Raw genomic sequence first — 24,244 nt, forward strand, 5'->3', positions numbered from 1 at the left:
AAATGTTGTAAAATGCAATGCAGACAATTTGATTAACAGTGTTTTAAAATAGGTTTCTTCATTAACATCACACGTCAATGAAATGAAAACAATAATGATTTTCTTTCTACAAAACTATCAAGGAGAATTGCCTTAAGACTTTTTTATGTTTCATCCATCACGGATAATATTTAAATCTTTAATATATTAATATATATTTTATATAGTAATAAATATTACTAATTATGATTATTTGTTATGTTAGGTATTGATCAAGGGAATGTTCCTAATGGATAAAGGGATTATTCAAATCAAGATTGATAGTCGAAGAATGTTATTAAACTTTCACTATTTTACTTTTATGAAGAAACAAAGATATTATAATATTTCATTAGTTTGAACGTTTTAACTTATTATTTACCTTGAACTTAAAGACAAAGTTCCTTGATTTTATAAATGTTATATATAGTTATAAAGAAATATCAAAATTTATAAAATTTTGCTTTTTATTTGATATGTTTTAGGAATTTTGTGGATAAAAAAAGTGCAACAAATAAAATTAAAGGGATTTGAAACATCAAGAAAAAACATCTATAAACAATGAATTAGTAAAAAACACCATCAAGGATTTAAAAACACTGAAGTTGAAACTAGTAGAGATTTGAAAAACCTCCCTAAAGTACTAGGGGTTCCAGAACTGCCGGTAAAGTAACGAGGTTTCCAAAACTGCCGGTAAATAACGAGGGTTCAGAACTGCCGATAAGGAGGTTCATAACTGCTGGTAAATAACGTGGTTCATAATCGTTGGTAAATACTGAATTATCAGGGGTTAGTCAAAATCGTCGATAATCTCTTAACAATTCTGATTTTTTTAAGAGAAAAGCAAACCAATGAGTAACGTCTTTAACGAAGTTAAAACCTCCGAAAATACTAAAAATAATCTCTGCTAAAAATTATTTCTCTAGTAATGTTCATCGACTTTGCGACAACTTTTATCATGATATTTTTATGATAGAATTTCTTTATCACTTAATAGTGGCTCATTACAAGGACGATATAATTTTTTAAAATAATATATCTTCAAGACAGAATTAAATAAAAATTGTCATGAAGTTAACCATTTCGGCAATAGAATCCAACAATATAACTTTTATCATGATATTTTTATGATAGAGTTTCTTTATCACTTAATAGAGGCTCATTACAAGGACGATATAATTTTTTAAAATAATATATCTTCAAGACAGAATTAAATAAAAATTGTCATGAAGTTAACCATTTCGACAATAGAATCCAACAATATAACGATGAATCCATGCTTCACAATTTTTCGTGTTTAATCAGGGTATCTTGATATGAGCTAGTATAACAAATACGAACATTTCTTACCTATTTTTGTTTGGTGTTAAAAAACTTATACAATACCCAAATTAACCTTGGAAATGTTAAATTGGATGATACATGTTGACAATCAATTAAAATTGTTTAATTTAAAAAAAAATCGGGAAAAATTTAATGTTAGATTTATAAAATCTAAAATTAGAAATTTATAAAGTTATACATAGCAATAGGAAAAACATATATATAATTTCTAATTTAAAGTTCATTTACAAATTACAATGAGCTTATATAGTAATTCTTTTGAAATCATCTTGAACCACTAATAAATATGACTTCGATTTCCCTCTTTTGGAAAAAAAAAAGTGTTAAATTTGTCCATGCTAAAATGATATCCCATGTATCTTTGAAATTTCAATCATGGAGGATAGAAATTACTCAAAAGCAAAAGGAAATGAAAGTATAGGTCCCATAACACAGTGTTTTGTCGGCCATTGTTAATGTATTTACCTTTATATTGATATATCTGGTGCAAACATTTTAAAATAATGTTTAAAATAAAAGAATTAATTCGTTTACAAATTAAAATTAGTTTATATATTTTTAAAATTTATTCACTACTAGATTTAGTAGATTTAGTAACATTTTCTTGTTACATTTATTGTAAATGTTACTTTACAAATGGCTATAGTAATACTTTTAAAAAAATGTTACCATAAACAATTAAAAATGTTACTATAAATATTGTTATCATGATATTGTAACATTTTTAAATAAATGTTACTATAAATAAATAATTAGTTTTTATTTTTTTACCTTAATTGTAAAATTTTAAAATGATAATAATAATTTTATTATAACATTGAAATAGTTAATATTAATTTAAAATTTAATTTTTTAAAGTAATATTTTAATTTATTTTAAAGTAAATTTAAAGTATTATTATAATTTATTTAATAATAAATTTAAATTAACAACAAACCTTAAACATTGTTTTCGATTATTTATATTTTACATTGTTACAAATTGATTTTAAATTAATATTTTAATTTATTTAAAAATAAATTAAAAACAATATTATAATTAATTAAAAACAAACACTAAAAGTTAATTTCAGACATCCCAAGAACCCCGCATGTTTATGGCATGTTTCTGTTTCTGTTTCTTAACTTAATTTTAAAGTAATATTATATACACTAACAAAGTGTCCAACTTCTCCAACTTTGCAAGTGTCTAATTTCATATTTTAGGTTTAAGACTCGAGCCTTGCAAACCTCGCAGACCTCGCAAACCTCATGTGCCTGTGACTGTTTCTTAACTTCTCCAACTTCTGCAACGTTTTCCTTCTTCTTCCGAAGTGTGATTTTGTCTCCATTGACTTATCCTTCAACCATTGCCATCTTCAGGTTTGTGTGTAAATACACGTCTCTTTCAGTTTCAAAATTCTAATGCTTCTTCCAAAATTTCTCTCAAATTGCTTCGTTTTAATTTTAATATATCTCTTTATTATTGATAAATTTCTGATTCATTGGTTTTAATTTCATATTAGGGCAAATCGGTGAAGCCAGCACAAAGCAGGGAGGTGTTCTTTGTGTTCCTGAAGATATTGTGTAGGTGAGTGAAAAATAAACCTGTGTGTGCTTTGTCAGTTTAATCTCAGTTTGAATGGAATATTAAATCAATTATTGTTATATAATTGTCCTTCAATAAGAAACTTTGTATAATTTTGTTTCTGCTTTGTGCCTGATCTGTATAATGTTATCCTAAATTCAAACTTTCCAAATGTTCCATAAAAGCATCACTTTCAAAGCATAAATTTTCATATGTGATGATACTCTCAATTCTCAAAAGGACTTGTGTATTATATTGGTATGTACCCCATCTTCTAAGCGTTTCATTATATGTTTAATAGCTTCCTTTTTTTTAATGGAAAAAGGGTAATTCAGAGTTGATAGAAGCATCTAAAAAATGGGAAATTAAACATTCAAATTGTCAGCCTTGGCCAAGTAAAATTTGATAGTTAAAACAATACACGATAAATGATGTTATATTTGTTATATATGAATAATCAAAATTAGTTAAGAAGAAGTGATCAAAATTAATTAAAATTAGTAGGCTGAGGAGCATGAAACTATACACCAAGATGATTAGACATTACTCATTTTAATGGAACTAAAAATGATGGTGTTAAAGACTTGGACGACGATGATGGTTTTAGCTTGAAAGATTATGCTCTGGAAAGATTATTTGTTTAAGGCAAATTATTATTGGGTAAAAATGATAACAATTCTGTTTGAAAATAGTTACTGTTTTGTGAGTTGATACAAACTAGGATGATAATAATTAATATAGTATTTTGGTCATTTTGAATTGAAGTCCAATTATTTGTTTCAAGATATACTGATTTTGTGTGTACAGATGAATTTTATAGGATCTTAGGGTTTGCGTTATGATATCTGGATTTAAATCTTGACAAGTTTCGCCACTGAACGATATTCATCGCTGTTTTCGATTAGACTTTGGTAAAATTAAAGATTTTTGACTCTCTTATTTTCCTCTGAATGAATGACATTATTGGCTGTCTTCGATTGGGCTGTAAGGGTTATGTTTGAGTGGAATGGTTTTTTATGGCTTCTCTTTGTGTGCCTACTTCTTTAGTTTCCATATTGTCATGGTTATTCCTCTGCCCATGTTGTACTGGAAAATTTGCTGCTGGATGTGAGAAAATAAATTATTTTCATCTATGTTGTATTATGTCGCTGGTTATGCATTTCAGGGATTTCAAGGCATATAATTCTCCTCAGCTTTGTTCCTGGAGTCTTGGTGCGTGGCTTTCTTTTTTTTCCTCATTTACTTTGTAAAAGCAACAACTATTTGTGTATATTTTATTCAACTGCTGCAAAGACTGCATTCTGATGGTCTATAAATTGTCCTTTTTATTCTTTTGGTGTAATGTGGAATTGTTCTATGATCTTATGATTGGCCAAATTATTTTCCTGTCCAATAGAAGGAACTGATTAATGCCTTTTTTTAATATTTAACTATACAACTATATATATACACCTGATTTTTAATAGATAGAACAATCGGTGACTTTAAGAATGAACTATAATAACTTTTCTTGTCTCCAATTTGCCTGCAAGCTGGAATTAAGTGTTGCAACATAATTATGCACCCTGCCAAGAAATTATTAGTTACTTCTAAACCATTATTTCTAATCACAACTTCTGAAGAAATATGGCTGCCAATTTCTGGACATCATCTCATTAGTATGTTTCATCTCCTCCCCAAGATTCCTTCTTTCTCTCTGTGTGCATCTGTGTTGTAATTTGGTATTCTTGGGGTTATGAACCTTGCAGCAAGCATCTTCTGGACCAGGAAGATGTGGATATGGTGAATACACTTGACAAGGAAAAAGGTATCACACTGGAGGATTTTAAGCTCATTAAGATGCATATGGCCAGTTGTATGATCTCTTTTTCTATGTTTTTCTTCAATTTTTATCATACTTTTTATATATATTCCCCTCATGCCACAACACTGTTTTTGTTTTCTCTAACCTTTTGTTTCTGGCTATTGCTTATGATTATCGTTCTTATACTTGTTGATGTGGTGTCCGATTCTGAATTTCTAGTTGCTGTTGTCATCCTTAGTTTTGAGTGCTAGAATTGGTTTCGGAGGGAATTTCTTTTGATGCTTTTATGTTTTTTTTTTCTGCATGTTGTTGTATATACAATGTTCTGAAAGATGTTTATAAAGAATAAATCATTAGGGCTATCGTTATTGATATCCTTCGTCAGCTATAGAAGTGTTTGATTTTTGTTCTTTATCTGTGCTGAATTTCTTCTTTTACCTTTCTTGCTTGAGCAGATATTTTGAAATTGGCACAAGTAAAAGTGAGACAGAGGTGTGAACTGTATTTCTTGAATAGGCACAAGTCATCTCTTTTATGTTTATAATTTATAGGACAGAAAAGTTCTTTAGCAAAAGGTAATTGCAAATAACTTATTCTGTCATGATGATAACCTTTGTGCTTCACCTTAAGGACTTTCAATGTACAAAAATGAACTCTTGCATGCAACATGAATTTTCTTATGAGCCTAAATTTAGGGTATGCAGTTAAATTTACAGTCTTTTTATGTTTAATTGACAGAGCTAAAGGGGTTAAAACTGCAAATGGGTATATTTACCTTACGACAAATCAAATAACTTCAACAAAGCCAACAAAATTGGAGAAGGAGGGTTTGGTCCTATGTACAAGGTAATTTGGATAATATGGCATACCCCCTCAATTATTATGAGTCTATTTTAATTGAAGATATTACTTTTGAGGGAAAAATCAGCATTCCAACCCAACAACTATATTGCATTGCTCCATATGCAGGGAAATTTATCAGATGGGAAAATTTATCAGATGGGAAAATAATAGCAGTGAAGCAGCTTTCTTCCAAATCAAGGCAGGGGAATGTTTTGTATGCATGATATGATTACACTATGAAGCAATAAACCAGAGAGGTTATTAAATTGCAGACCTTGTTGAATCAGATTTAGCCAAGTATAGTTAATGATTAAAAAGCAATTGAGGATGCAAAAGTTTGAGCAATTAACACGTTTCTTAAATCAATGTAGCTCATAGAACTTGTTTTGGGCAGTGGATACATATATCATGTGTGCATCATAGGGTCTGATATGTCCATATCACCTTGCAGGCCGGTCTACTCAGTGCTTACATTATTAAAACGCTTTATATTGGCAGGTATCATGTTGAGAGAATTCTTTTTTTACCACCATTATTGTCGTTGAGTAGTTACTATGATAGTATTCCATTGTTTTACACTCTATATGCAGTTAACATGAGCTGAATTCTCAAACTTTTCAGGTGGATAGGTTAAAGATGAAAGCTTAGGCATGCAGAGAATATTTATAGAGCATTGGAGAGGGCTTTCAACATGCCATTGGGAGCTTTGCCTCGTTTTCCTCCATATCTCCCTCTATACGATAGTATATCACTACAAAAGGGAGACATTTGATGCAGATTGCAAGTGGTTGGTGTTTGAAAAGGTTGGAACAATGAAAGTAAACAAACTTGAAAGGATAATTTGTTCAGGATTTAAAATGACCTTAATAAAGTTAGTTGGCCATCTGTTTTTCTTAAATTGTTCTGGTTTGGCACTTGTGAACTTGAGGCTCAACTTGACATGGCTTTGACATGAGGTTTCAGATTACATGGTTGCTCTTGCTTTGCTTTTGAGAAATACGATACATTACTAGTATTTCTATGTTTTAACATAATTTTATAAAAAATAAATAGCAAAATAGATTAGATTGCTGAATTTTCCTTATGTGTAGCAAGTAGATAAATTAGTAACAATTTTAAAATGTTACAAAAAGATAATTTGTAACATTTTTTAATTGTTACAAAAAGACAATTTGTAACATTTTTTAATGGTTACAAAACAAGATTATTGGTAACATTTATTGAAATGTTAGAATATATATAGAGGTAACATTTTTTTTAAATGCTAGAAAATGTATTGGTAACATTTTCCAAGTGTTACAAAAAACTAAATTTGTAACATTTTTCTAATGTTAGTAAAGACACTAATTAGTAACATTTTTAAAATGATGCTAAATATAGATAAAAATGTTGCTAAAGCCTTTTTGTAACATGTACTATACATAACATGTGTATAAATGTTACCTTTGCAAATGGTAACATTTTTTTAGGCTTTAGCAACATTTTTTAAATGTTATTAAAACTCATATATCTAGTAGTGATTTTTTATTAATTTTATAAAATTGAATTTTTTAATTTATTTATAAAATACTGACCTTTTTAGTTAGAAGTGTTTATAAGAGAACTACCTTCGAACACTAAAAAAAATATGTCTCATTAACAACAAATTTTATTGACAAAAAATTGTTAATCATTATTGTGACAAATTTAGATACCAAATTTACAAATGAAAAAATTATTGGCTACAGAAATAGTCACTATTATTAATGAAAAATTATAATTGATTGTTAAATTGGTCACTGATGTTTAGTAATTGTTATGACTTTGGCAAGTGTACCAAGTCGCGCAAGTAGTAACCGGTAAGACCGGGATATCGTTTCCCAAGAGACTCGTGTATACTAAATAGTTGTGTAATTAGTGACTAATTTAAACTAATGAATAAATTCATGATTTGGGTTTTTATATGCAAGAAAGTAAATATTTCATAAACAATTAAAATTGAACTTGGATATTTGAAGACTCTAGAAAATGGTAAAGGCTAGAAATGCAATGGATTGATATTGTTGGAGTTAGACTTCACCTACTTCACTCTCATGTATATTAAGCAATAAAACTCTTCTCCATTAATTACTAATGTCAACCCACAAGTTTACTCAAACTCTAATTCCTTAGTTGAATGAGCCTAGGTTTCCTTATTTAGAGTCAATTCCTTGAATCCCTAAATAAACAAACCCGCTTTACAAATTAGGGTTTAAGACAACTAATGGGTCAAGTTCCATTCCTAGATACAAGTTCCATTAGGTATCTTGTTCCAATTCAAGGTTTCAAGAGATATTTTCCAATACCTAATGACCCAAATATCATGCAATGAATGGGTAAAACAAAGCAAGCTTTAAATGCATAAACAAAGATACTAGAAATCAATGGAAGAAGCATATATATATTCAACCCATTCGAAAATACATAAGAGTTCAGTGGCTACATCTAACCCCAACAAAAATGGGTTTAGCTCTCCATTGTCATGGAGAGCTCACGCTTACAAAATGGAAATGGAAGAGGAAGGAGACACAAAGAGGAAGATGGAGCTGTTCCCACAAGCCCTAGCACTCCTCCAAGCGCTCCAAGACGTGTTGTTCGAGCTCCAAAATGTCCAAGATCCTTTTCCCCTCGCGAAAACAGAAGAAAAGGAGCCAACTTGCCACATCAGCGAACACTGGCGCCTGGCGGAAGGGTCTCACCGCCAGGCGGTATCGAGCAAACAGTGGGCAAAACTGGCAGCTACCGCCCGGCGGTGTCCAGTTACCGCCAGGCGGTTCGTAACAGGGGCGCCTGGCTAGCGCTTGGTTGGTGCTTGACTGGCGGTCTGTTCCGCCTGGCGCCTGCTTCGTGTCGCCAGGCGCTTCCTGTTGACATTTTTCTTCTTCTCCTTGCTATTCCGGGTCACTCATTAATCTGGATTTTTGGACAAAGCTTCCCATCTACAAAAAGGACACAAAAAATGAGGATTAATGGTATATTTAGATAGATGTAACCCAAAATGTATTTATTTACAAAAGTAAGGTAAAATTGAGGATTAAATAGGTTAAAAGCTTTGGAAGAGATGATTTTGCTAATGAAATATAGCTAGAATAATGGTAAAAATTAACATTATCAGTAATAAATTTCCTTTGATAGTTAAAATATTAGTCGATAAATTTTAGAAATCGATTTAGAAATAAATTATAACTCTTTTTTCGCAATAGTGACTATTTTAGTTACCAATAACTTTTATTTTGTAAATTAGTATCTAAATTAATTATTATAATAATTAACAACTTTTTGATCATTAAAATTATTTATTAATAAAACATATTTTTTTGGTGAAATATCGGATATTTTATCAATTATTTCAGTAAAGATAACTGATACTTTTCTTCTTTTACTAAAGGTCTTCTCTTTTTCTTTCCAATAAAAAAAAAGACTGGTCATACTTAGAATACGAGTTGCAAACATTAATTCTAAAATGTTCTGTTATCTCGACTTACATTGCTGAAACCAAGCTAATTTATAAATGTATATTATTGTAACTATTATAAAAAACGAAAAATTCTATACGAACACCATCAAATTTTTCTATCCGTATATAACCCCTAATAAAAGTTAATATTTGTACTTATTTATTTTTTAAAACTGATTTTATATTTTGAAAAAGGTTGTTTCATTTTACAAGTAGTATATTTAGTTGGTAAATATTTTCTTTCTCTGTACCACAGATCTCATATAAGTTCACATTTAAAGTCTCATTTTCAACAAATACAAAGAGCTTTTAAATGCAACAACAACACTATAATCGACAGGTTATGGCATTATGGTAGACGATTGAAACAACTTAGACACACATTATAACAAATACTCAAAAGAAAAGATTCATATTAGGCAATAAATTACATGTACAACTACTACCACCAATTATATTTTCCCTCACACGATTGTGGTGCAAAATCACATTCACATATACAATACAGTGAGGTTTTTGTGTGTAGAGAACCAAAGGGATCCTCGGCTTCTGTTTGGACAAGATTTAAGACAAAGGGGTTTCAGTTTCTACACCAATTCCCTATATGAAGCTTAGACTTGGTCAACCTCCATAGCATTATATATATATATATATATATATATATATATATATATATATATATATATATATATTTTTTTTTTTTATGGCGTGCAATTGCATAGAAAAATGGGTTGCAAGTTGAAAGAAGCAAGAAGCAAGATTTCTAGAGCATGGAAGGTGGCTTCTTATAGTTATTCAGATTTCTGATGAGGGAAGGTACTCAAGACTTAAAGGCTAAAACAACTTTTTTTTTTTTTTTTTTTTTTTTTTTTTTTTTTTTTTTACATTTTCCTCTTTTAAGAGTCAACATTAAACATAGGAAATCTCAACTAATTTAAGTCTTTTTTATTGAAGTTATTATACAATGCTTATAACACTCTCTCAAAGTAATGTGAAGCATTCAAGTATCGTTTTATTGTTTAGGTCACCTTCCATTTTCGATCCAAACATGTTCAATTTTTGGTAAATTTTGGTGTCTTGAAGTCACTACAAATTTTAAAGTAAAAAGTTTATAAAATTTACATCGATCCAGAGCTAAAACTTATCAATAAATGATGAAGATATATGAATCAACCATTCATGTATAAACGTTAAGTTTATAAAATTGGCATCAATCCAAAGGAAAAACTAATCAGTAATGTAAATGTATCGACCATTCACGAATAAACACAAGTTAATTATTATCCAAAGAGAAAATTCACCTGTTTCAGCCTAACACTCACACTCAGTCATTTCAATCACAGGAACACCTGATTCAAAGTGAAAAGCGACATCAAAAATCAAATAATATACATTTAAAACGCTATTCAAAAACCAACTCATTTAGGCACCTCATATTCAATATTTTAGCTACCCAAGTCATTTTTGGATTGACTTGAGTATTCTTTTGGCTCCTAACTGCTTATGGCAGAATTTATTCAAGTATTTTTTTTATGCCATATGTGACTCAACCATGTATTCTTTTCACAAGCCACTCATGACTTATCCAAATTCAAAGTTTGAGTGATTAACAAATCATGTTTTTAGCTCACTAGAGACGATAATTAGGCATGTCAAAGCGGGTCAGACCCGTCAAGAAAAGAACGGGCCATATTGGAATTTCTAACTTGTCAACCCGCTATAACTCGGTCCGCCTTACCCGCTAAACCGTTTTTTTATATTTTTTTTGTTTAAAAATTAAAAAAAAATTATATATTATATAAACTAATATATATATATATATATATATATATATATATATATATATATATATATATATATATATACCTAATTTATAAACAAAAATTAAAAAAGAAAATTAAAAAAATAATAAAAATTAAAAATTAAAAGACAAAAGTGGCGGGCCAGTCCATCGACCTACGTTGAGGCGGGATGAGTTGTAGTATCCAACCCGTTTCATTGTGGTGGGTAAACCCGACCCAACCATTTTTTGGTAGGCCAAAACAGGTCAGACAAACCCGTTTTGACACCCATAACTAGAGCTGCCAAAACGGGTAACCTGACCTTGCCCAGCTCAATCCACCGCGGGTTAATCATTTAGTGAGCCAACCCAACCCGGCTCACTTATTAGCGAGCCAAACAAATTCGAACTCGGTCCGACCCACCATGGGTTGGTGGGTTAAACGAGTTGGCTCACAAGCTCACATAATTAAAAAAATACAATTTATTATTTTTTTCTGTCAAAACTAAATTATGTTTCTAATTAAAATCTAAATAAACTTTAATACAATCTAAATACAAACCAAAATCATAAAAATACAAATTATTTATGTGTTGACTAAAAAAGCAACCTAATCTGACCCAAATGCAAAGCCTAACATAACAAAAAACACTTTGTGACCCTTCATTTGCGGGTTGGTGAGCCAACTCGGCTCACCACGGGTTCAATCCAGGTGAGCCAAGTTCTAGGTAGGTCAGGTCAAAAATCAACCCGTATTAAAATTTGTAAAAAAAATTTCAACCCAACCCGGTCCAAATCCGTGATGGCCCAGGTTGGCTCGCGGGTCCTAACTCATTTTGACAATTATACTCCTAACGATAATGTGTTTTGACGTGTACAAGAGTTAGGCTCTCTTTCTAGTTTGTTGGAATGAGTTATCGAAGGAGGACTAAGTCCAATTATTTCTAAAAAAATTAAGGGACTAAAATCATATTTATAACCTAATTTAATTATATATGTCAATAATCAATAAAAAATTGTAGTTAGATTTATTAACACTAAAATTACACATTTATAAAGTTATACACAATAATAGAGGAAATATATATTCAACCATTTTGTTTAATTTAAACTTCCTTTTATCGTAAACATTCAAACTATCATGGACCTCTAATAAATATTAACTCAATTTTTTCTGTGTGAAAAAAAAAAAGTGTTAAACGTGTCCATGCTAAAATGAAAGCGTAAGTCCCATAAAACTAAAAGTTTTGTCGGCCATTCTTAATGCTTTTCCCTTTATATTGGTATTATGCGCAAACATTTTAAAAGCGATTCTGAGAATTTAAAAAAATAATTCGTTTATAAATTAAAATTAGTTTATATGTTTGTAAAATTATTTTTATTAATTTTGTGAAATATATTTATTAAGTTATTTTACAATATAATTTTAACTTGTACAAAGAAACTAACAATCAAAGTAGAATCTAACAACGAGTAATCAGCTTATCCACACTTTTTCAATTATTTTAGTAAAGAGAACTGATGCTTTTCTTTTACTAAAGGGTCTTTTCTTTTTCTTTTCAACAGAAAAGGCTGGTCATATTTAAAATTCGAGTTGTAGAGAAAATTCCAAAATGTTCTCTGTAATGACTTGACTTGTATTGCTGAAATGAAGATAATTTATAAATTTTTATATATTATAACTATTATAAACAAATATATATAACACTATAAGAAACCAGGAAAAAAAAATTCTACATCCCATGCATGTGCCACTTCTGTCTTAACAAATATTGAACCTATAATTTATATATTTTTTATACTGTTATAACTCTTTAATGTATTCGTCTGTTATATTTAAAGTTTTTAGATATGTATTTCAATATATATATTCTGTTGAAATAGCGTTGTAATTACTTTCATAAAATCAATACGATAACCTCACTTCACATTAGGTTTTATAAGGTTTGCTTTCTGATACATTGACAAAGAGTTTTTTACAACGAAAATGATTAAGATAAGATCTTCCAAAAAAATATAATATAAAAGATTTTGCAACAAAAATAAATATGATAAAAAGGTTTTTACTGATTCCTAATAAAAAATAGACGTCACCATCATTCCAATGCTTCACTCCTTATTTGTATAATACTCTTAAAAAATACTAAAAGGTTTTTCATTTTACAAGTATCAGTTCACATATTTGATCATATATATGTTTAATTTAAGTGGCAGCAGTATAACAAAAAATTAGACTTAAAAAATACATGCATACTATTTCAACTTACCCACATATATAGTATGACTCTCTCATTCCTTCGCAAAGCACCCTCTTACAGATTAGCCTTTCAATACTTGAAGCATCCTATGAGGCTTATCTTACAGAAACTACTGCTTCCTTTCATGCACTTGTGGTTGTGCTGGAGTTCTTGTGTTCATGTTCACGCAGCACATGACAGTTTAAAGCCCGGTGATACACTGAATTCTTCCTCACCATCACTATATTCAAAGAGTCGCAAATATTTTCTCAGATTTTATACGATTGGAATTGCGGATGGAGATTTTACTTACTTGACAGTCCAAAGTGCATATGAGAATCAGATAGTTTGGAAGGGTAATAGGGAACAACCTATCAATGATGACGCAGTTCTATCCCTAAACTTCTCAGGCGTGCTGAAAATAGAATCTGAATCTGTGAAGAAACCAATAATTCTGTATTCTCCTCCTCAACCTATCAACAACACTGTGGCCACTTTGTTGGACACAGGCAACTTTGTGCTTCAACATCTTCACCCCAATGGGAGGTTATCTTACAACAACAAAGAGGGATATGTTGCAAGGGCTGATCTGTGTTATGGATATAACACAGAAGGAGGGTGCCAAAGATGGCAGGATATACCTAAGTGCAGGAGTCCTGGTGATGTCTTCACCAAAAAGATTCTTTTCTCTAATTATGAAAATCAAACCTTTGAATTCAATCAGAATATTATTCACAGTGATTGTGAGGCTGCTTGCTGGAGCGATTGTAATTGCAATGGATTCAGAGAACTTTCTGATGATGGAATTGGATGTGATTTCTATCATTGGAATTCATCCAAAGATATTATAGTTGACGGCACTACTTCGGGTGAAGACGTTTACATACTGGAGACCAAAGGGAAGATAATAACCCCTCATCATCACGGTAGGTCTAATTCGAAGTTAATTTTGTTTATTCTCAAATATTAGTTGTTTAGTTTTTCTTTTTTAATTGTTAGTTGAAAAATCGAACTCATGAATTTTTCGTCTCTCTCCTTTCATCTAACTATTAAAAGATTCCAATGGTACTCTAAATTGCATAGACTGTGAATAGTTCTCTGGCATATTTTTTTTTGATGAAAATTTTATCTTATGTCGACAGTGATCTCCGAATAGAAACACAGTATAGTCCTTTTACTGAAACGATTAACAACGGCTTCGAAAAATTATAATTGAAGATTTGTAATTATTGTATGCAGGTAAAAAAAGTTGGATATGGATAAGTACAGTAATAGCAGCCACTATACTGCTAATATGCGCATCCATTCTGTTCGTAGCCATAAAGAAACGAAAACATGTGCTTCAAGGTAGTTGGATTCAAACTCATTGTTTAAAACAACCTTTTAATCATTTTTCTATATTTTGATATTCCTCATTTTCATCTGAACAGAGAAGAAACGGAAAGAAATGGCGATGAAATTATCCGAAATCGATGATTTTGGAAATGATTTTAAAAAGGGACACGGTTTGAAAGTGTTCGATTATACATTAGTTGTGGAAGCCACAAATGGGTTTTCATCCGAAAATAAGTTAGGACAGGGAGGTTTTGGACCAGTTTATAAGGTGATTAATTGAAATTGCATAAGTTTATGTATTGATAGCTTTGTTTTGAGTACTCATGACCTTATTGATTTCATTTTATTAGGGAACTTTGCCAACAGGAGAGGAGGTTGCTATAAAAAGGCTTTCAAAAAGTTCGACACAGGGAATTGTGGAGTTTAAAAACGAAGTAACACTAATATGTGAACTTCAGCACATGAATCTTGTTCAACTACTTGGTTGCTGCATTCATGAAGAAGAGAAGATTCTAATTTACGAGTATATGCCCAACAAAAGCTTGGATTTCTATCTTTTCGGTGAGGAATGTGTTAATCATTATCTAATTATATGTTGTTTTGGATGTCAAACAGATAAAATTTATTATCATTATTACGCAGCTATCCAAACACATGTAGGTTATAAGATTGAGTTTTCTCAACTGCAACTGTTTTTTATGATAGATTTACTATAATTACTTATGTTTTCCTAGGTAGAACATCATGAAGAAAAGTTACTTTTGCTTTTTACATTTGTATACTATACATTCTAATGCATACCACTATCACTACTGTATAACCATGGAGAAGACTGTACAAGAAGCAAATTACTAGATTGGAATAAGCGTTTCAACATAATACAAGGAATTTCTCAAGGATTATTATATCTTCACAAGTACTCAAGACTTAAAGTCATTCACAGAGACTTGAAAGCAAGTAATATACTTCTTGACGAGAACATGAATCCAAAAATTTCAGATTTTGGAATGGCTAGAATGTTTACCCAACAAGACTCCGTATCAAATACCAACAGGGTTGTTGGGACATAGTGAGTTTGCTGAACTCTTTGTTACATTTATTTTGTATTAATGTATAAGTAAAATTTATTTTGCATGCAATACTTCTTGCAGCGGTTATATGTCTCCGGAATATGCTATGGAAGGAGTTTTTTCTACAAAGTCTGATGTGTACAGTTTTGGAGTGTTGATGCTTGAGATCGTTTGTGGACGGAAAAACACTAGTTTTTATGATGATGATCACCCAATAAATTTAATTGGACACGTATGTAAAATAAACTATAGTGAGATTTCTTTTTAGCATGATGAGTTTTGTTTTTTGGCATGATAGTCTATGTCTAATTTCTAAAATACTTACAGGTATGGGAATTATGGAAAGATGACAAGTGTGTTGAATCAGTGGATCCATCATTAATGGAGTCATTAGATTCTGATGATGTGCAGAGGTGTATTCATGCCGGTCTTCTATGTGTTGAACATTATGCAAATGATAGACCTACAATGTCTGATGTTATATCAATGTTGACAAACAAGAGTGAAAGAGTGTCTTTACCTAAAAGACCAGCATTTTATGTTCAAAGAGAGATGCTAAACGAAAATTTATCTTCTGCGGGGCTATGTACCGCTTCTACAGTAGAAATTACTACTTCGTTGGAAATAGAATTATCTCAGTGAGTTATTTACTAAATTGGGTTGACACCAATACACACCACCTTTCATATATTAACTCAAAACTATTATATGCTTTACCTATTATCTCATTATCCCAACGTAGAATCAAGTAACCACTAACAATATTTCAGTCCTGTAGCATTTTCATTGCAAATCACACATTGCAGCCTTCACTGCGATGGCGCCTACTGGTAAACTGGGTGCCTCTAGACAGTGCATCCCATTCTGGGAATTACCCAAAATTATTCAACACATGTTTGAACCCTAACACCCCAATTACCCTTCCTTTCACCAATTCCCATCCCAAAGTCTCAAGTCAGGTGTTTTACTTGCACATATTATCCATCATAATTCAATCTTACATGGTTTCATCACATTTTATACCACAATTATTCCCTAGACTAAAAATCCCTAACTTTTCCCAAACCCTAACATGCCTTCATGATCATACACACATTTATTCATCCAATAGCTTAAAACACAGTACAACTCCACAATTCATAACATTCAACATTCAACTCAACACTAAGGATCATTTTCCCCCTATCAAAATTACTCTAGAATGCATAAAACTCAAAACGAACCAAAACTGCATGTGTCGCCTGGCGGACATTCGTAACCGTCAAGTGGTTCTTTCCAAAACCCATAAATTGGGTTATTTCTTATGTGTCGCTTGACAGTAAGTTCATATCAAGCAGTTTCTGGACAAAAAAAATATAGAAACGTGAACAAAATTCATACAGGAAGAACAATTACACATAAGCAGATCATCCAATCAAGAATTTACTGTAAATATAATCAAACATGGGTTCAGCTCCCTTAACCTGGATTCCTTACTCAATTTGCAAAATCATAAAGTTCTTCTCGCACGGAAAATTTGCCTAGCTTCAATATACCTCCTAGCCTCTTCATAATTCTCCCTTTTTGATGCTCTACACTCAATAAATTGGCCTAGCTTCAATATACCTCCTAGCCTCTTTAGAATTCTCTCTTTTTGGTGCTCTACACTCAGTCCTCACATCCACAGTTCAAGCTCTCTCAACTCACTAAACCAATTCTCTATCATTCCTTTTTTCAGCCTAATAAAACCCATTAAATTAAAATAACAAAAATTAACTAATACATTGAGTGATGGCCATTCAAGTGCCATTATCAAGCCAAGTCCTCTCAACATAATCAAATATTCTCTCAACCATTTGAACTAGTATTGTTCCTTATCATAACTTTCCGCATTAAATATTATAAAGATCTCATTACCCGCATTTATATTAAATAAATATTTATTTATTTAATTTCTCGGGTCTTACATCCACTGTATCCCAAATGTCTTGGGATCTCAGAAGGATCTTCATTTGTAAACACCAATTATCATAAGTAGTTTTCGTCTTCAATTGGGGCATCACCATACCATTAACAACATCTCTCACCGAGACGCATTCCTTTCTTCCTTTCTCACACAGTTTTACTCTCTCTCCTTTCTTTCTCGCACTCGGTACTCAGAGTGTAAAGCTTGGATACCACTTTGCTGGAAAAAACATTCACGCACACAAGAGAATTAGATGGAAGGGACGAGACGCACACTCTCTAATGATATGCCATAAAAAGACTTTCAAGAAGTTTTGCACAAGGAATTGTGGAGTTTAGAAACGAATTATATGTGAACTTCAGCACATTAATCTTGTTCAACTACTTGGTTGCTGCATTCATGAAAAAGAGAAGATTCTAATTTACGAGTATATGCCCAACAAAAGCTTGGATTTCTATCTTTTCGGTGAGAAATATGTTAATAATTATCTAATTAGGTGTTGTTTTTGATGTCAAACAGAGAATTTGTTTTCGTTATTATGCAACTATCCAAACACATAGATGAACATTAGTCTTTCTAAATTAAAATTGTTTTTTATGATAGATTTACTATAATTAATCATGTTTTCCTAGGTAGAACATCATCAAGAAAAACAACTTTGCATTTTATATTTGTATACGATACATTCTAACGCACATCACTACTGTATGATGAAAAAAGATTGTACAAGAACCAAATTATTGGATTGGAATAAGTGCTTCAACATAATACAAGGAATTGCTCAAGGATTATTTTTTTACATTTTCCTCTTTTAAGAGTCAACATTAAACATAGGAAATCTCAACTAAATTAAGTCTTTTTTATTGAAGTTATTATACAATGCTTATAACACTCTCTCAAAGTAATGTGAAGCATTCAAGTATCGTTTTATTGTTTAGGTCACCTTCCATTTTCGATCCAAACATGTCCAATTTTTGGTAAATTGTGGTGTCTTGAAGTCACTACAAATTTTAAAGTAAACGGTTTATAAAATTTACATCAATCCAAAGTTAAAACTAGTCAATAAATGATGAAGATATATGAATCAACCATATAAACATTAAGTTTATAAAATTGGCATCAATCCAAAGGAAAAACTAATTAGTAATGTAAATGTATCAACCATTCACGAATAAACACAAGTTAATTATTATCCAAAGAGAAAATTCACCTTGCTTGTGTAGCTGCCAACACAAATTGAACCTCCATTCCAAAGTCCCTGCTTCAGCCAAGAAAAGGATAGGTCGGGTTGGAATTTCCAACTTGTCAACCCGCTGTGGTTCGGCCCGCCTAACTCGTTAAACCATTTTTTTTTATTTTTTATGTTTAAAAATTAAAAAAAAATTATATATTATATAAACTAATTTATATATATATATATATATATATATATATATATAAAAAATATAATTTATAAATAGAAATTTAAAAAAAGTTAAAAGAAAATTAAAAAATAATAAAAAAAAAATTAAAAAACAAAAGTGGCAGGCCAGCCCGCCGACTCACCCTAAGGGCAGGACGGGTTGTAGTATCCAACTTGTTTCGTTGTGGTGGACCAACCCGACCCGACCAGTTTTTGGTGGGCCAAAACGGATCAGGCAGACCCATTTTGACATCCCTAACTAGAGCTGTCAAAGCGGGTAACCCGACCTGACCCAGCTCGACCCACCATGGGTTGATCACTTAGTGAGCAACCCAACCCGGCTCACTTGTTAGCGAGCCAAACAAATTCGAACCTGGCTCGACCCACCATGGGTTGGTAGGTTAAACGGGTTGGTTCATAGACTCACATAATTAAGAAAATACAATTTATTATTTTTTTCAGTCAAAACTAAATTATAATTCTAATTAAAATCTAAATACAATTCAAATACAAACCAAAATCACAAAAATACAAATTATCTATGTGTTGGCTAAAAAAACAACCTAAATGCAAAGTCCAACTTAACAAAAAACACTTTGTGACCCTTTATTTGCGGGTTGGTGAGCCAACTCGGCTCACTACAGTTCAATCCGGGTGAGTCGGATTCTAGGTGGGTCAGGTCAAAAATCAACCCGTATTAAAATTTGTAAAAAAATTTCAACCCAACCTAGCCCAAACCTATGGTGGGTTAGGTTGGCTTGCAGGTTCCAACCCATTTTGACAGCTTTACCCCTAACGATAATGTGTTTTGACGTATACAAGAGTTAGACTCTCTTTCTAGTTTGTTGGAATGAGTTATCGAAAGACGACTAAGTCCAATTTTTACAAAAATTTAAGGGACTAAAAATATACTTAACCTTAATTTAATTATATATAAAATTGTAGTTAGATTTATTAATTATAAAGTTATACACAAGAATAGAACAAATATATATTCAAGCATTTTGTTTAATTTAAACTTCCTTTTATCGTAAACATTCAAAATATCATGGACCTCTAATAAATATTAACTCAATTTTTTCTGTGTGAAAAAAAAAACGTGTTAAACGTGTCCATGCTAAAATGAAAGTGTAAGTCCCATAAAACTGAAAGTTTTGTCGGCCATTCTTAATGCGTTTCCCTTTATATTGGTATTATGCGCAAACATTTTAAAAGCGATTCTGAGAATTAAAAAAATAATCCGTTTATAAATTAAAATTAGTTCATATATTTGTAAAATTATTTTTATTAATTTTGTGAAATATATTTATTAATTTATTTTACAATATAATTTTAACTTGTACAAAGAAACTAACAATCAAAGTAAAATCTAACAACGAGTAATCAGATCCACACTTTTTCAATTATTTTAGTAAAGAGAACTGATGCTTTTCTTTTACTAAAGGGTTTTTTCTTTTTCTTTTCAACAGAAAAGGCTGGTCATATTTAGAATTCGAGTTGTAGAGAAAATTACAAAATGTTCTCTGTAATCATGACTTGACTTGTACTGCTGAAATGAAGATAATTTATAAATTTTTATATATTATAACTATTACAAACAAATATATATAACACTATCAGAAACCAGGAAAAAAAATTCTACATCCCATGCATGTGTCATGTAAGGCCCACTTAATTCTGCCCTGATGTTTAAGGGTCTGTCCTAATCTATTGGGTCTAAAGCTAGTTCATAGGGTGCTCAAAACTGTTACTCTCCTCTCTCTCTCTCACAGCTGAAACGTAGAGCTCTGCTAGGGCACAATCAGAGCAACCACTGTTTCACTCAAAAGTCTTCTTCGGGTAAGTTGAACTTGGACTTTACCCTTTCCTTTCCATTCCAGTGTCTTGATTCTATCTTGGGTCAAGTTTGAAACCTTATGCTAGGTGTTGTGCGTCTGTTTTTCCAGTTCCCCGCACTGGTTAGAGTTACCATACTCCCATCTTCTCCTAGGACTGTTGTGCTTACATTTTTAGCTCCACTCAAGGTAAGGGAAGCTAGGGTCTTTCATATTTTCCGTAAATCTGCCTATTTTTTAGCTTTGTTTCGTATTTGTATAGCTTGTGTGCTGTTGTGAATGTATGGAATGCCTCTGTATGTTGTTGGGTATGAAGGGCCTATTGATATGTGCTTGAATAGTGGCGGGATCTGATGTTTTTGCATAAGCGAGCTTGCCTCGCTTAGGCGAGAATAGCAGAAACTGACCAAGGTTCCTACTCGAGCTCTCGCTCAAGCGGAGAGCTCGTGGGAGCCTGTTGTGGTTCACTTGGTTGTAGCCCAGGCGAGGGACCTCACCTTTGGGCGAAGGGCAGTCTCGCTCAAGCGAGGAGGTCTCGCCCAAGTGAAAACTCGCGAACACTATAGTGCTCTCTGGTGGCAGTCTCGCCTAAGCAAGGACCTGTAGCTTGAGCGAAAGACCTCTTTCGCTTGAGCGAGGGTCCATAGCTTGAGCGAGATTGATGCAGAAATTTGTGTTCTTTTCCCTATTTTCTATTGTTGGTTGTATGATTGTTTGGGAGTACCCTATTTAAAGTTCGAAGTATGTGAATATGCATGTGAATTCTAATTGTATAGGCTGGAACTGATGAGTTTGGTATGATCTCTCGTATGGAATATGTTTTGATGGTTGGTTATAAATATGGGCATGAGATTGGTATGCATGATAATTTTATGTTTGGTTTTGAGACATGATTTTGGTAAGGTCTAGGACGTAATTCCCTGAATCTCTTGGTAAGATCTCATGGTGGTGCCTCATGATCAGAACGTAATTCCATGAATCTCTTGTTAAGATCTAATGGTGGTGTCTCATGGTCAGGACGTAATTCCATGACCCTTTTTGATGGAGCTCATAGTGGTGCCTCATGGTTAGAACGTAATTCCACGAAGGTTTTATGGTGGTGCATCATTATATAATTTAGTAAGGATTCAAGTAAGGATTGCATATCCTGAAAGTCTAAAGAGTTAGTTAGTCTCACGTAGAACGTACTGACTCAAGTGGTGAGAGTAGCAGGAGGCCCTAGTCTTTGGCAGAATAATGGTCTTAGATTTTTGAAGGCTAATCTTGTGCGTGGTAGGGTGAAACCCATTGGCAATGGCTCTGTAGAGCAGTAGAGGCCACCACAAGTGCAAACATCCAGTGAATCCGACTGATTATATGTATCCGGATAATTGAGTCTTAGAGTCTTGCTTGTCTATCATCACATGCTTGGTTGTTTTATGTATCTTTGTCTTTTAAATTTTATGCAATTGTATGATAAAACCTTTTTCACCCTAGCTTACCCTTTCTATTTGTCTGTGTGTTCTATGTATGGTTTTCTCTTTTGTGATGATCATCAATTTATTGATGTGAGCAGATGTGGAAACTCCTCGTGATTATCAGAGGGATGGAAACCTCGTTGCATAGCTTATCTTGGGTTGAATCCCCTTGCTCCAAGTCTTCTTTTAAGGCATTGTGACCCATGTACTATCATGTCCCTTGAGCATGTATTTTGAATATTGTTATACTTTTATCTCGTCTTGTTAGTGGTATCGTGGTGTGTCTTAGTTTTCTTTCCAAATATTACGGACAACTGTAGAGAATGACATTTTTATTCCATAACAATGTTGTTTTATATCATTCTATGTCATGTTTTATTTAAATAAGTTTCTTTATTAAATGGGACTTACATGCCAGTTGTGTCTTAACAAATATTGAACCTGTAAGGCCCACTTTTATTGAGTGCCCTAATGTTAAGGGCTGCCACATTGTTGGGCCAAAAGGGATGGCCCATAGGGTGCCAAGGCCCCTAAAGTAGCCAAGGTCAATTGCAAGTCATTCTAAAAAATCAGTGCCCTAACTCACTCATTTTCTCTCCACAGAACCTTCGCTAGGATTTGGAGATCTACCCAAGTTCAAGTGAGCTCAACCTCTATCTCCCGTTCACGTAACTTAGTTCTCAAACCTAGCCTTTCTAAGTTGTTTTCGTGGTTTATGTGGGGACTCACTGTGTGAATCCAGTCTCCTTTGTCGTCCCACTGTTTCAGTTCATAGATCTGTCTTTGGAGCTACTGGTTTCGCTGGCTTAAGAGTCGAAATCCAATATTAGCCCTTTTCTAGGTAAGGAAAGCTAGGGTTTCACGTTATTTCTATTTTATGCGATTAATGTTTTGTGAAATATGAGAAAAGATTGGGGGGAAACGTTAGTTTTTGGTATATTTCTGAGTTAGGAGTTCAAATATTCATGAAACTGTGATATTTGACGTTATTTCTCGTATTCTGATGCGTCGCACAGTCGCTGGGCGAGTTCCCTGGGTCGCTGGGCGACTGTGTATTTTTCTGGTATACGCAGTTTTAGTAAAATTGACTTTCCCGACTCATTAACCGTTGGATTGAGCTCAAATTTTGACATGTGGTTCATAACATGCTATTTTATGGTTTGACGTGTTGGATTGTCGATTAGATGTCTATAGCTTGAGAAATGTGTCACGCATTACTGCAATGATTTTGGTTTTGTGATAATAAATTTTCTTGAGAATTTTGGTGTAAGAATTATGGTTGTGGGTTGTGCTTGATTGTATGGAATTGCAAGTACTTAAATGTCGGCACTCATTTATTTGGGATGAATACTATTTTGTGATATATGTATGTCTTGGTATGCATTTATAAAGTATGAGATGAATGAATTTGCATGAGTGATGTGATTCATGGATTGTGAATGATGAACTTGGATAAATCTTGGCATGCGATTTCAATGAAATGGTTGGTTATATATGTGGTCATGAATTTGGTATGAACAATAATGTTACCTTGATGGTATGGTATTGGTATGAGGTGAAGTTCTATATCCCTGAATTGAGAAGAATGGGATGGTATGAAATCAACATGGAATATGAATGAGGATGGGTTACAAATGATGGCGTGAGGTGTTAAATGCATGATCAATATTATTTGTTTGTTTTGAATGTGATTGGTATGTTGTTAGTACGTAAACCCACGAGTCTCTAGGTGAGACTTCCTGGTGGTGCTTCAGTGGTCGGGACATAATTCCATGACCACTGTTAGTGGGAGTCCATGGTGGTGCCCCATCTATATAACTTGGTAAGGATTCAAGGTAAGGATTGCATCTTGACACTCTAAGGAGTCAGTTAGTCTCACTTAGAGCGGACTGACTCCTGTGGTGAGAGTAGCAGGAGACCTGAAACTCATTAAGGGCTAACCTTGTGTGTGAGGGAATTGATTCATTGTAACACTTGTAACACTTAGCTTGGGGGTGAGCAGGGTAATCCACCACAAGTGCAAGCATATGCTAAATCTGACTAGATTATATGTAACCGGATGAGTCGAGTCGAGTCTTAGTGTATTGATTGGAAGGTCATAACATGCTTGGATGATGTATGTATATCAGACTG

At 32.5% G+C, this 24,244-nt stretch overlaps 1 protein-coding gene across 2 annotated transcripts; it reads left to right on the top strand.

Moving 5' to 3' along the window:
- The first annotated feature begins 13,147 nt into the window (after positions 1 to 13,147).
- On the top strand, positions 13,148 to 16,115 carry LOC114169229 (G-type lectin S-receptor-like serine/threonine-protein kinase At1g67520). 2 transcript variants are annotated; one of them, XM_028054281.1, is made up of 7 exons: positions 13,148 to 13,993; positions 14,307 to 14,414; positions 14,498 to 14,670; positions 14,753 to 14,963; positions 15,234 to 15,471; positions 15,554 to 15,704; positions 15,800 to 16,115. In XM_028054281.1, exons 1-7 carry the CDS (start codon positions 13,177 to 13,179, stop codon positions 16,112 to 16,114), a joined length of 2,013 nt encoding a protein of 670 aa, XP_027910082.1. In that variant the 5' UTR covers positions 13,148 to 13,176; the 3' UTR covers position 16,115. The 2 variants fall into 2 exon arrangements, with proteins under 2 accessions (XP_027910082.1, XP_027910083.1); XM_028054282.1 differs by having other exon boundaries at positions 15,402 to 15,471.
- Positions 16,116 to 24,244: the final 8,129 nt, after the last annotated feature.

This window comes from Vigna unguiculata, chromosome 11 (genome assembly GCF_004118075.2).
Source record: "Vigna unguiculata cultivar IT97K-499-35 chromosome 11, ASM411807v1, whole genome shotgun sequence".
NCBI classification, from domain to species: Eukaryota; Viridiplantae; Streptophyta; class Magnoliopsida; order Fabales; family Fabaceae; genus Vigna; species Vigna unguiculata.

What these genes read in the sequence shown, in the direction of transcription:
- LOC114169229 (XM_028054281.1), top strand. Translation starts at nt 13,177, where the DNA reads ATGAGGCTTATCTTACAGAAACTACTGCTTCCTTTCATGCACTTGTGG. An exon ending in ACGAAAACATGTGCTTCAAG is followed by an intron (nt 14,415 to 14,497) that starts GTAGTTGGATTC and finishes TCATCTGAACAG; the next exon opens with AGAAGAAACGGAAAGAAATG. An exon ending in AACAGGGTTGTTGGGACATA is followed by an intron (nt 15,472 to 15,553) that starts GTGAGTTTGCTG and finishes TACTTCTTGCAG; the next exon opens with CGGTTATATGTCTCCGGAAT.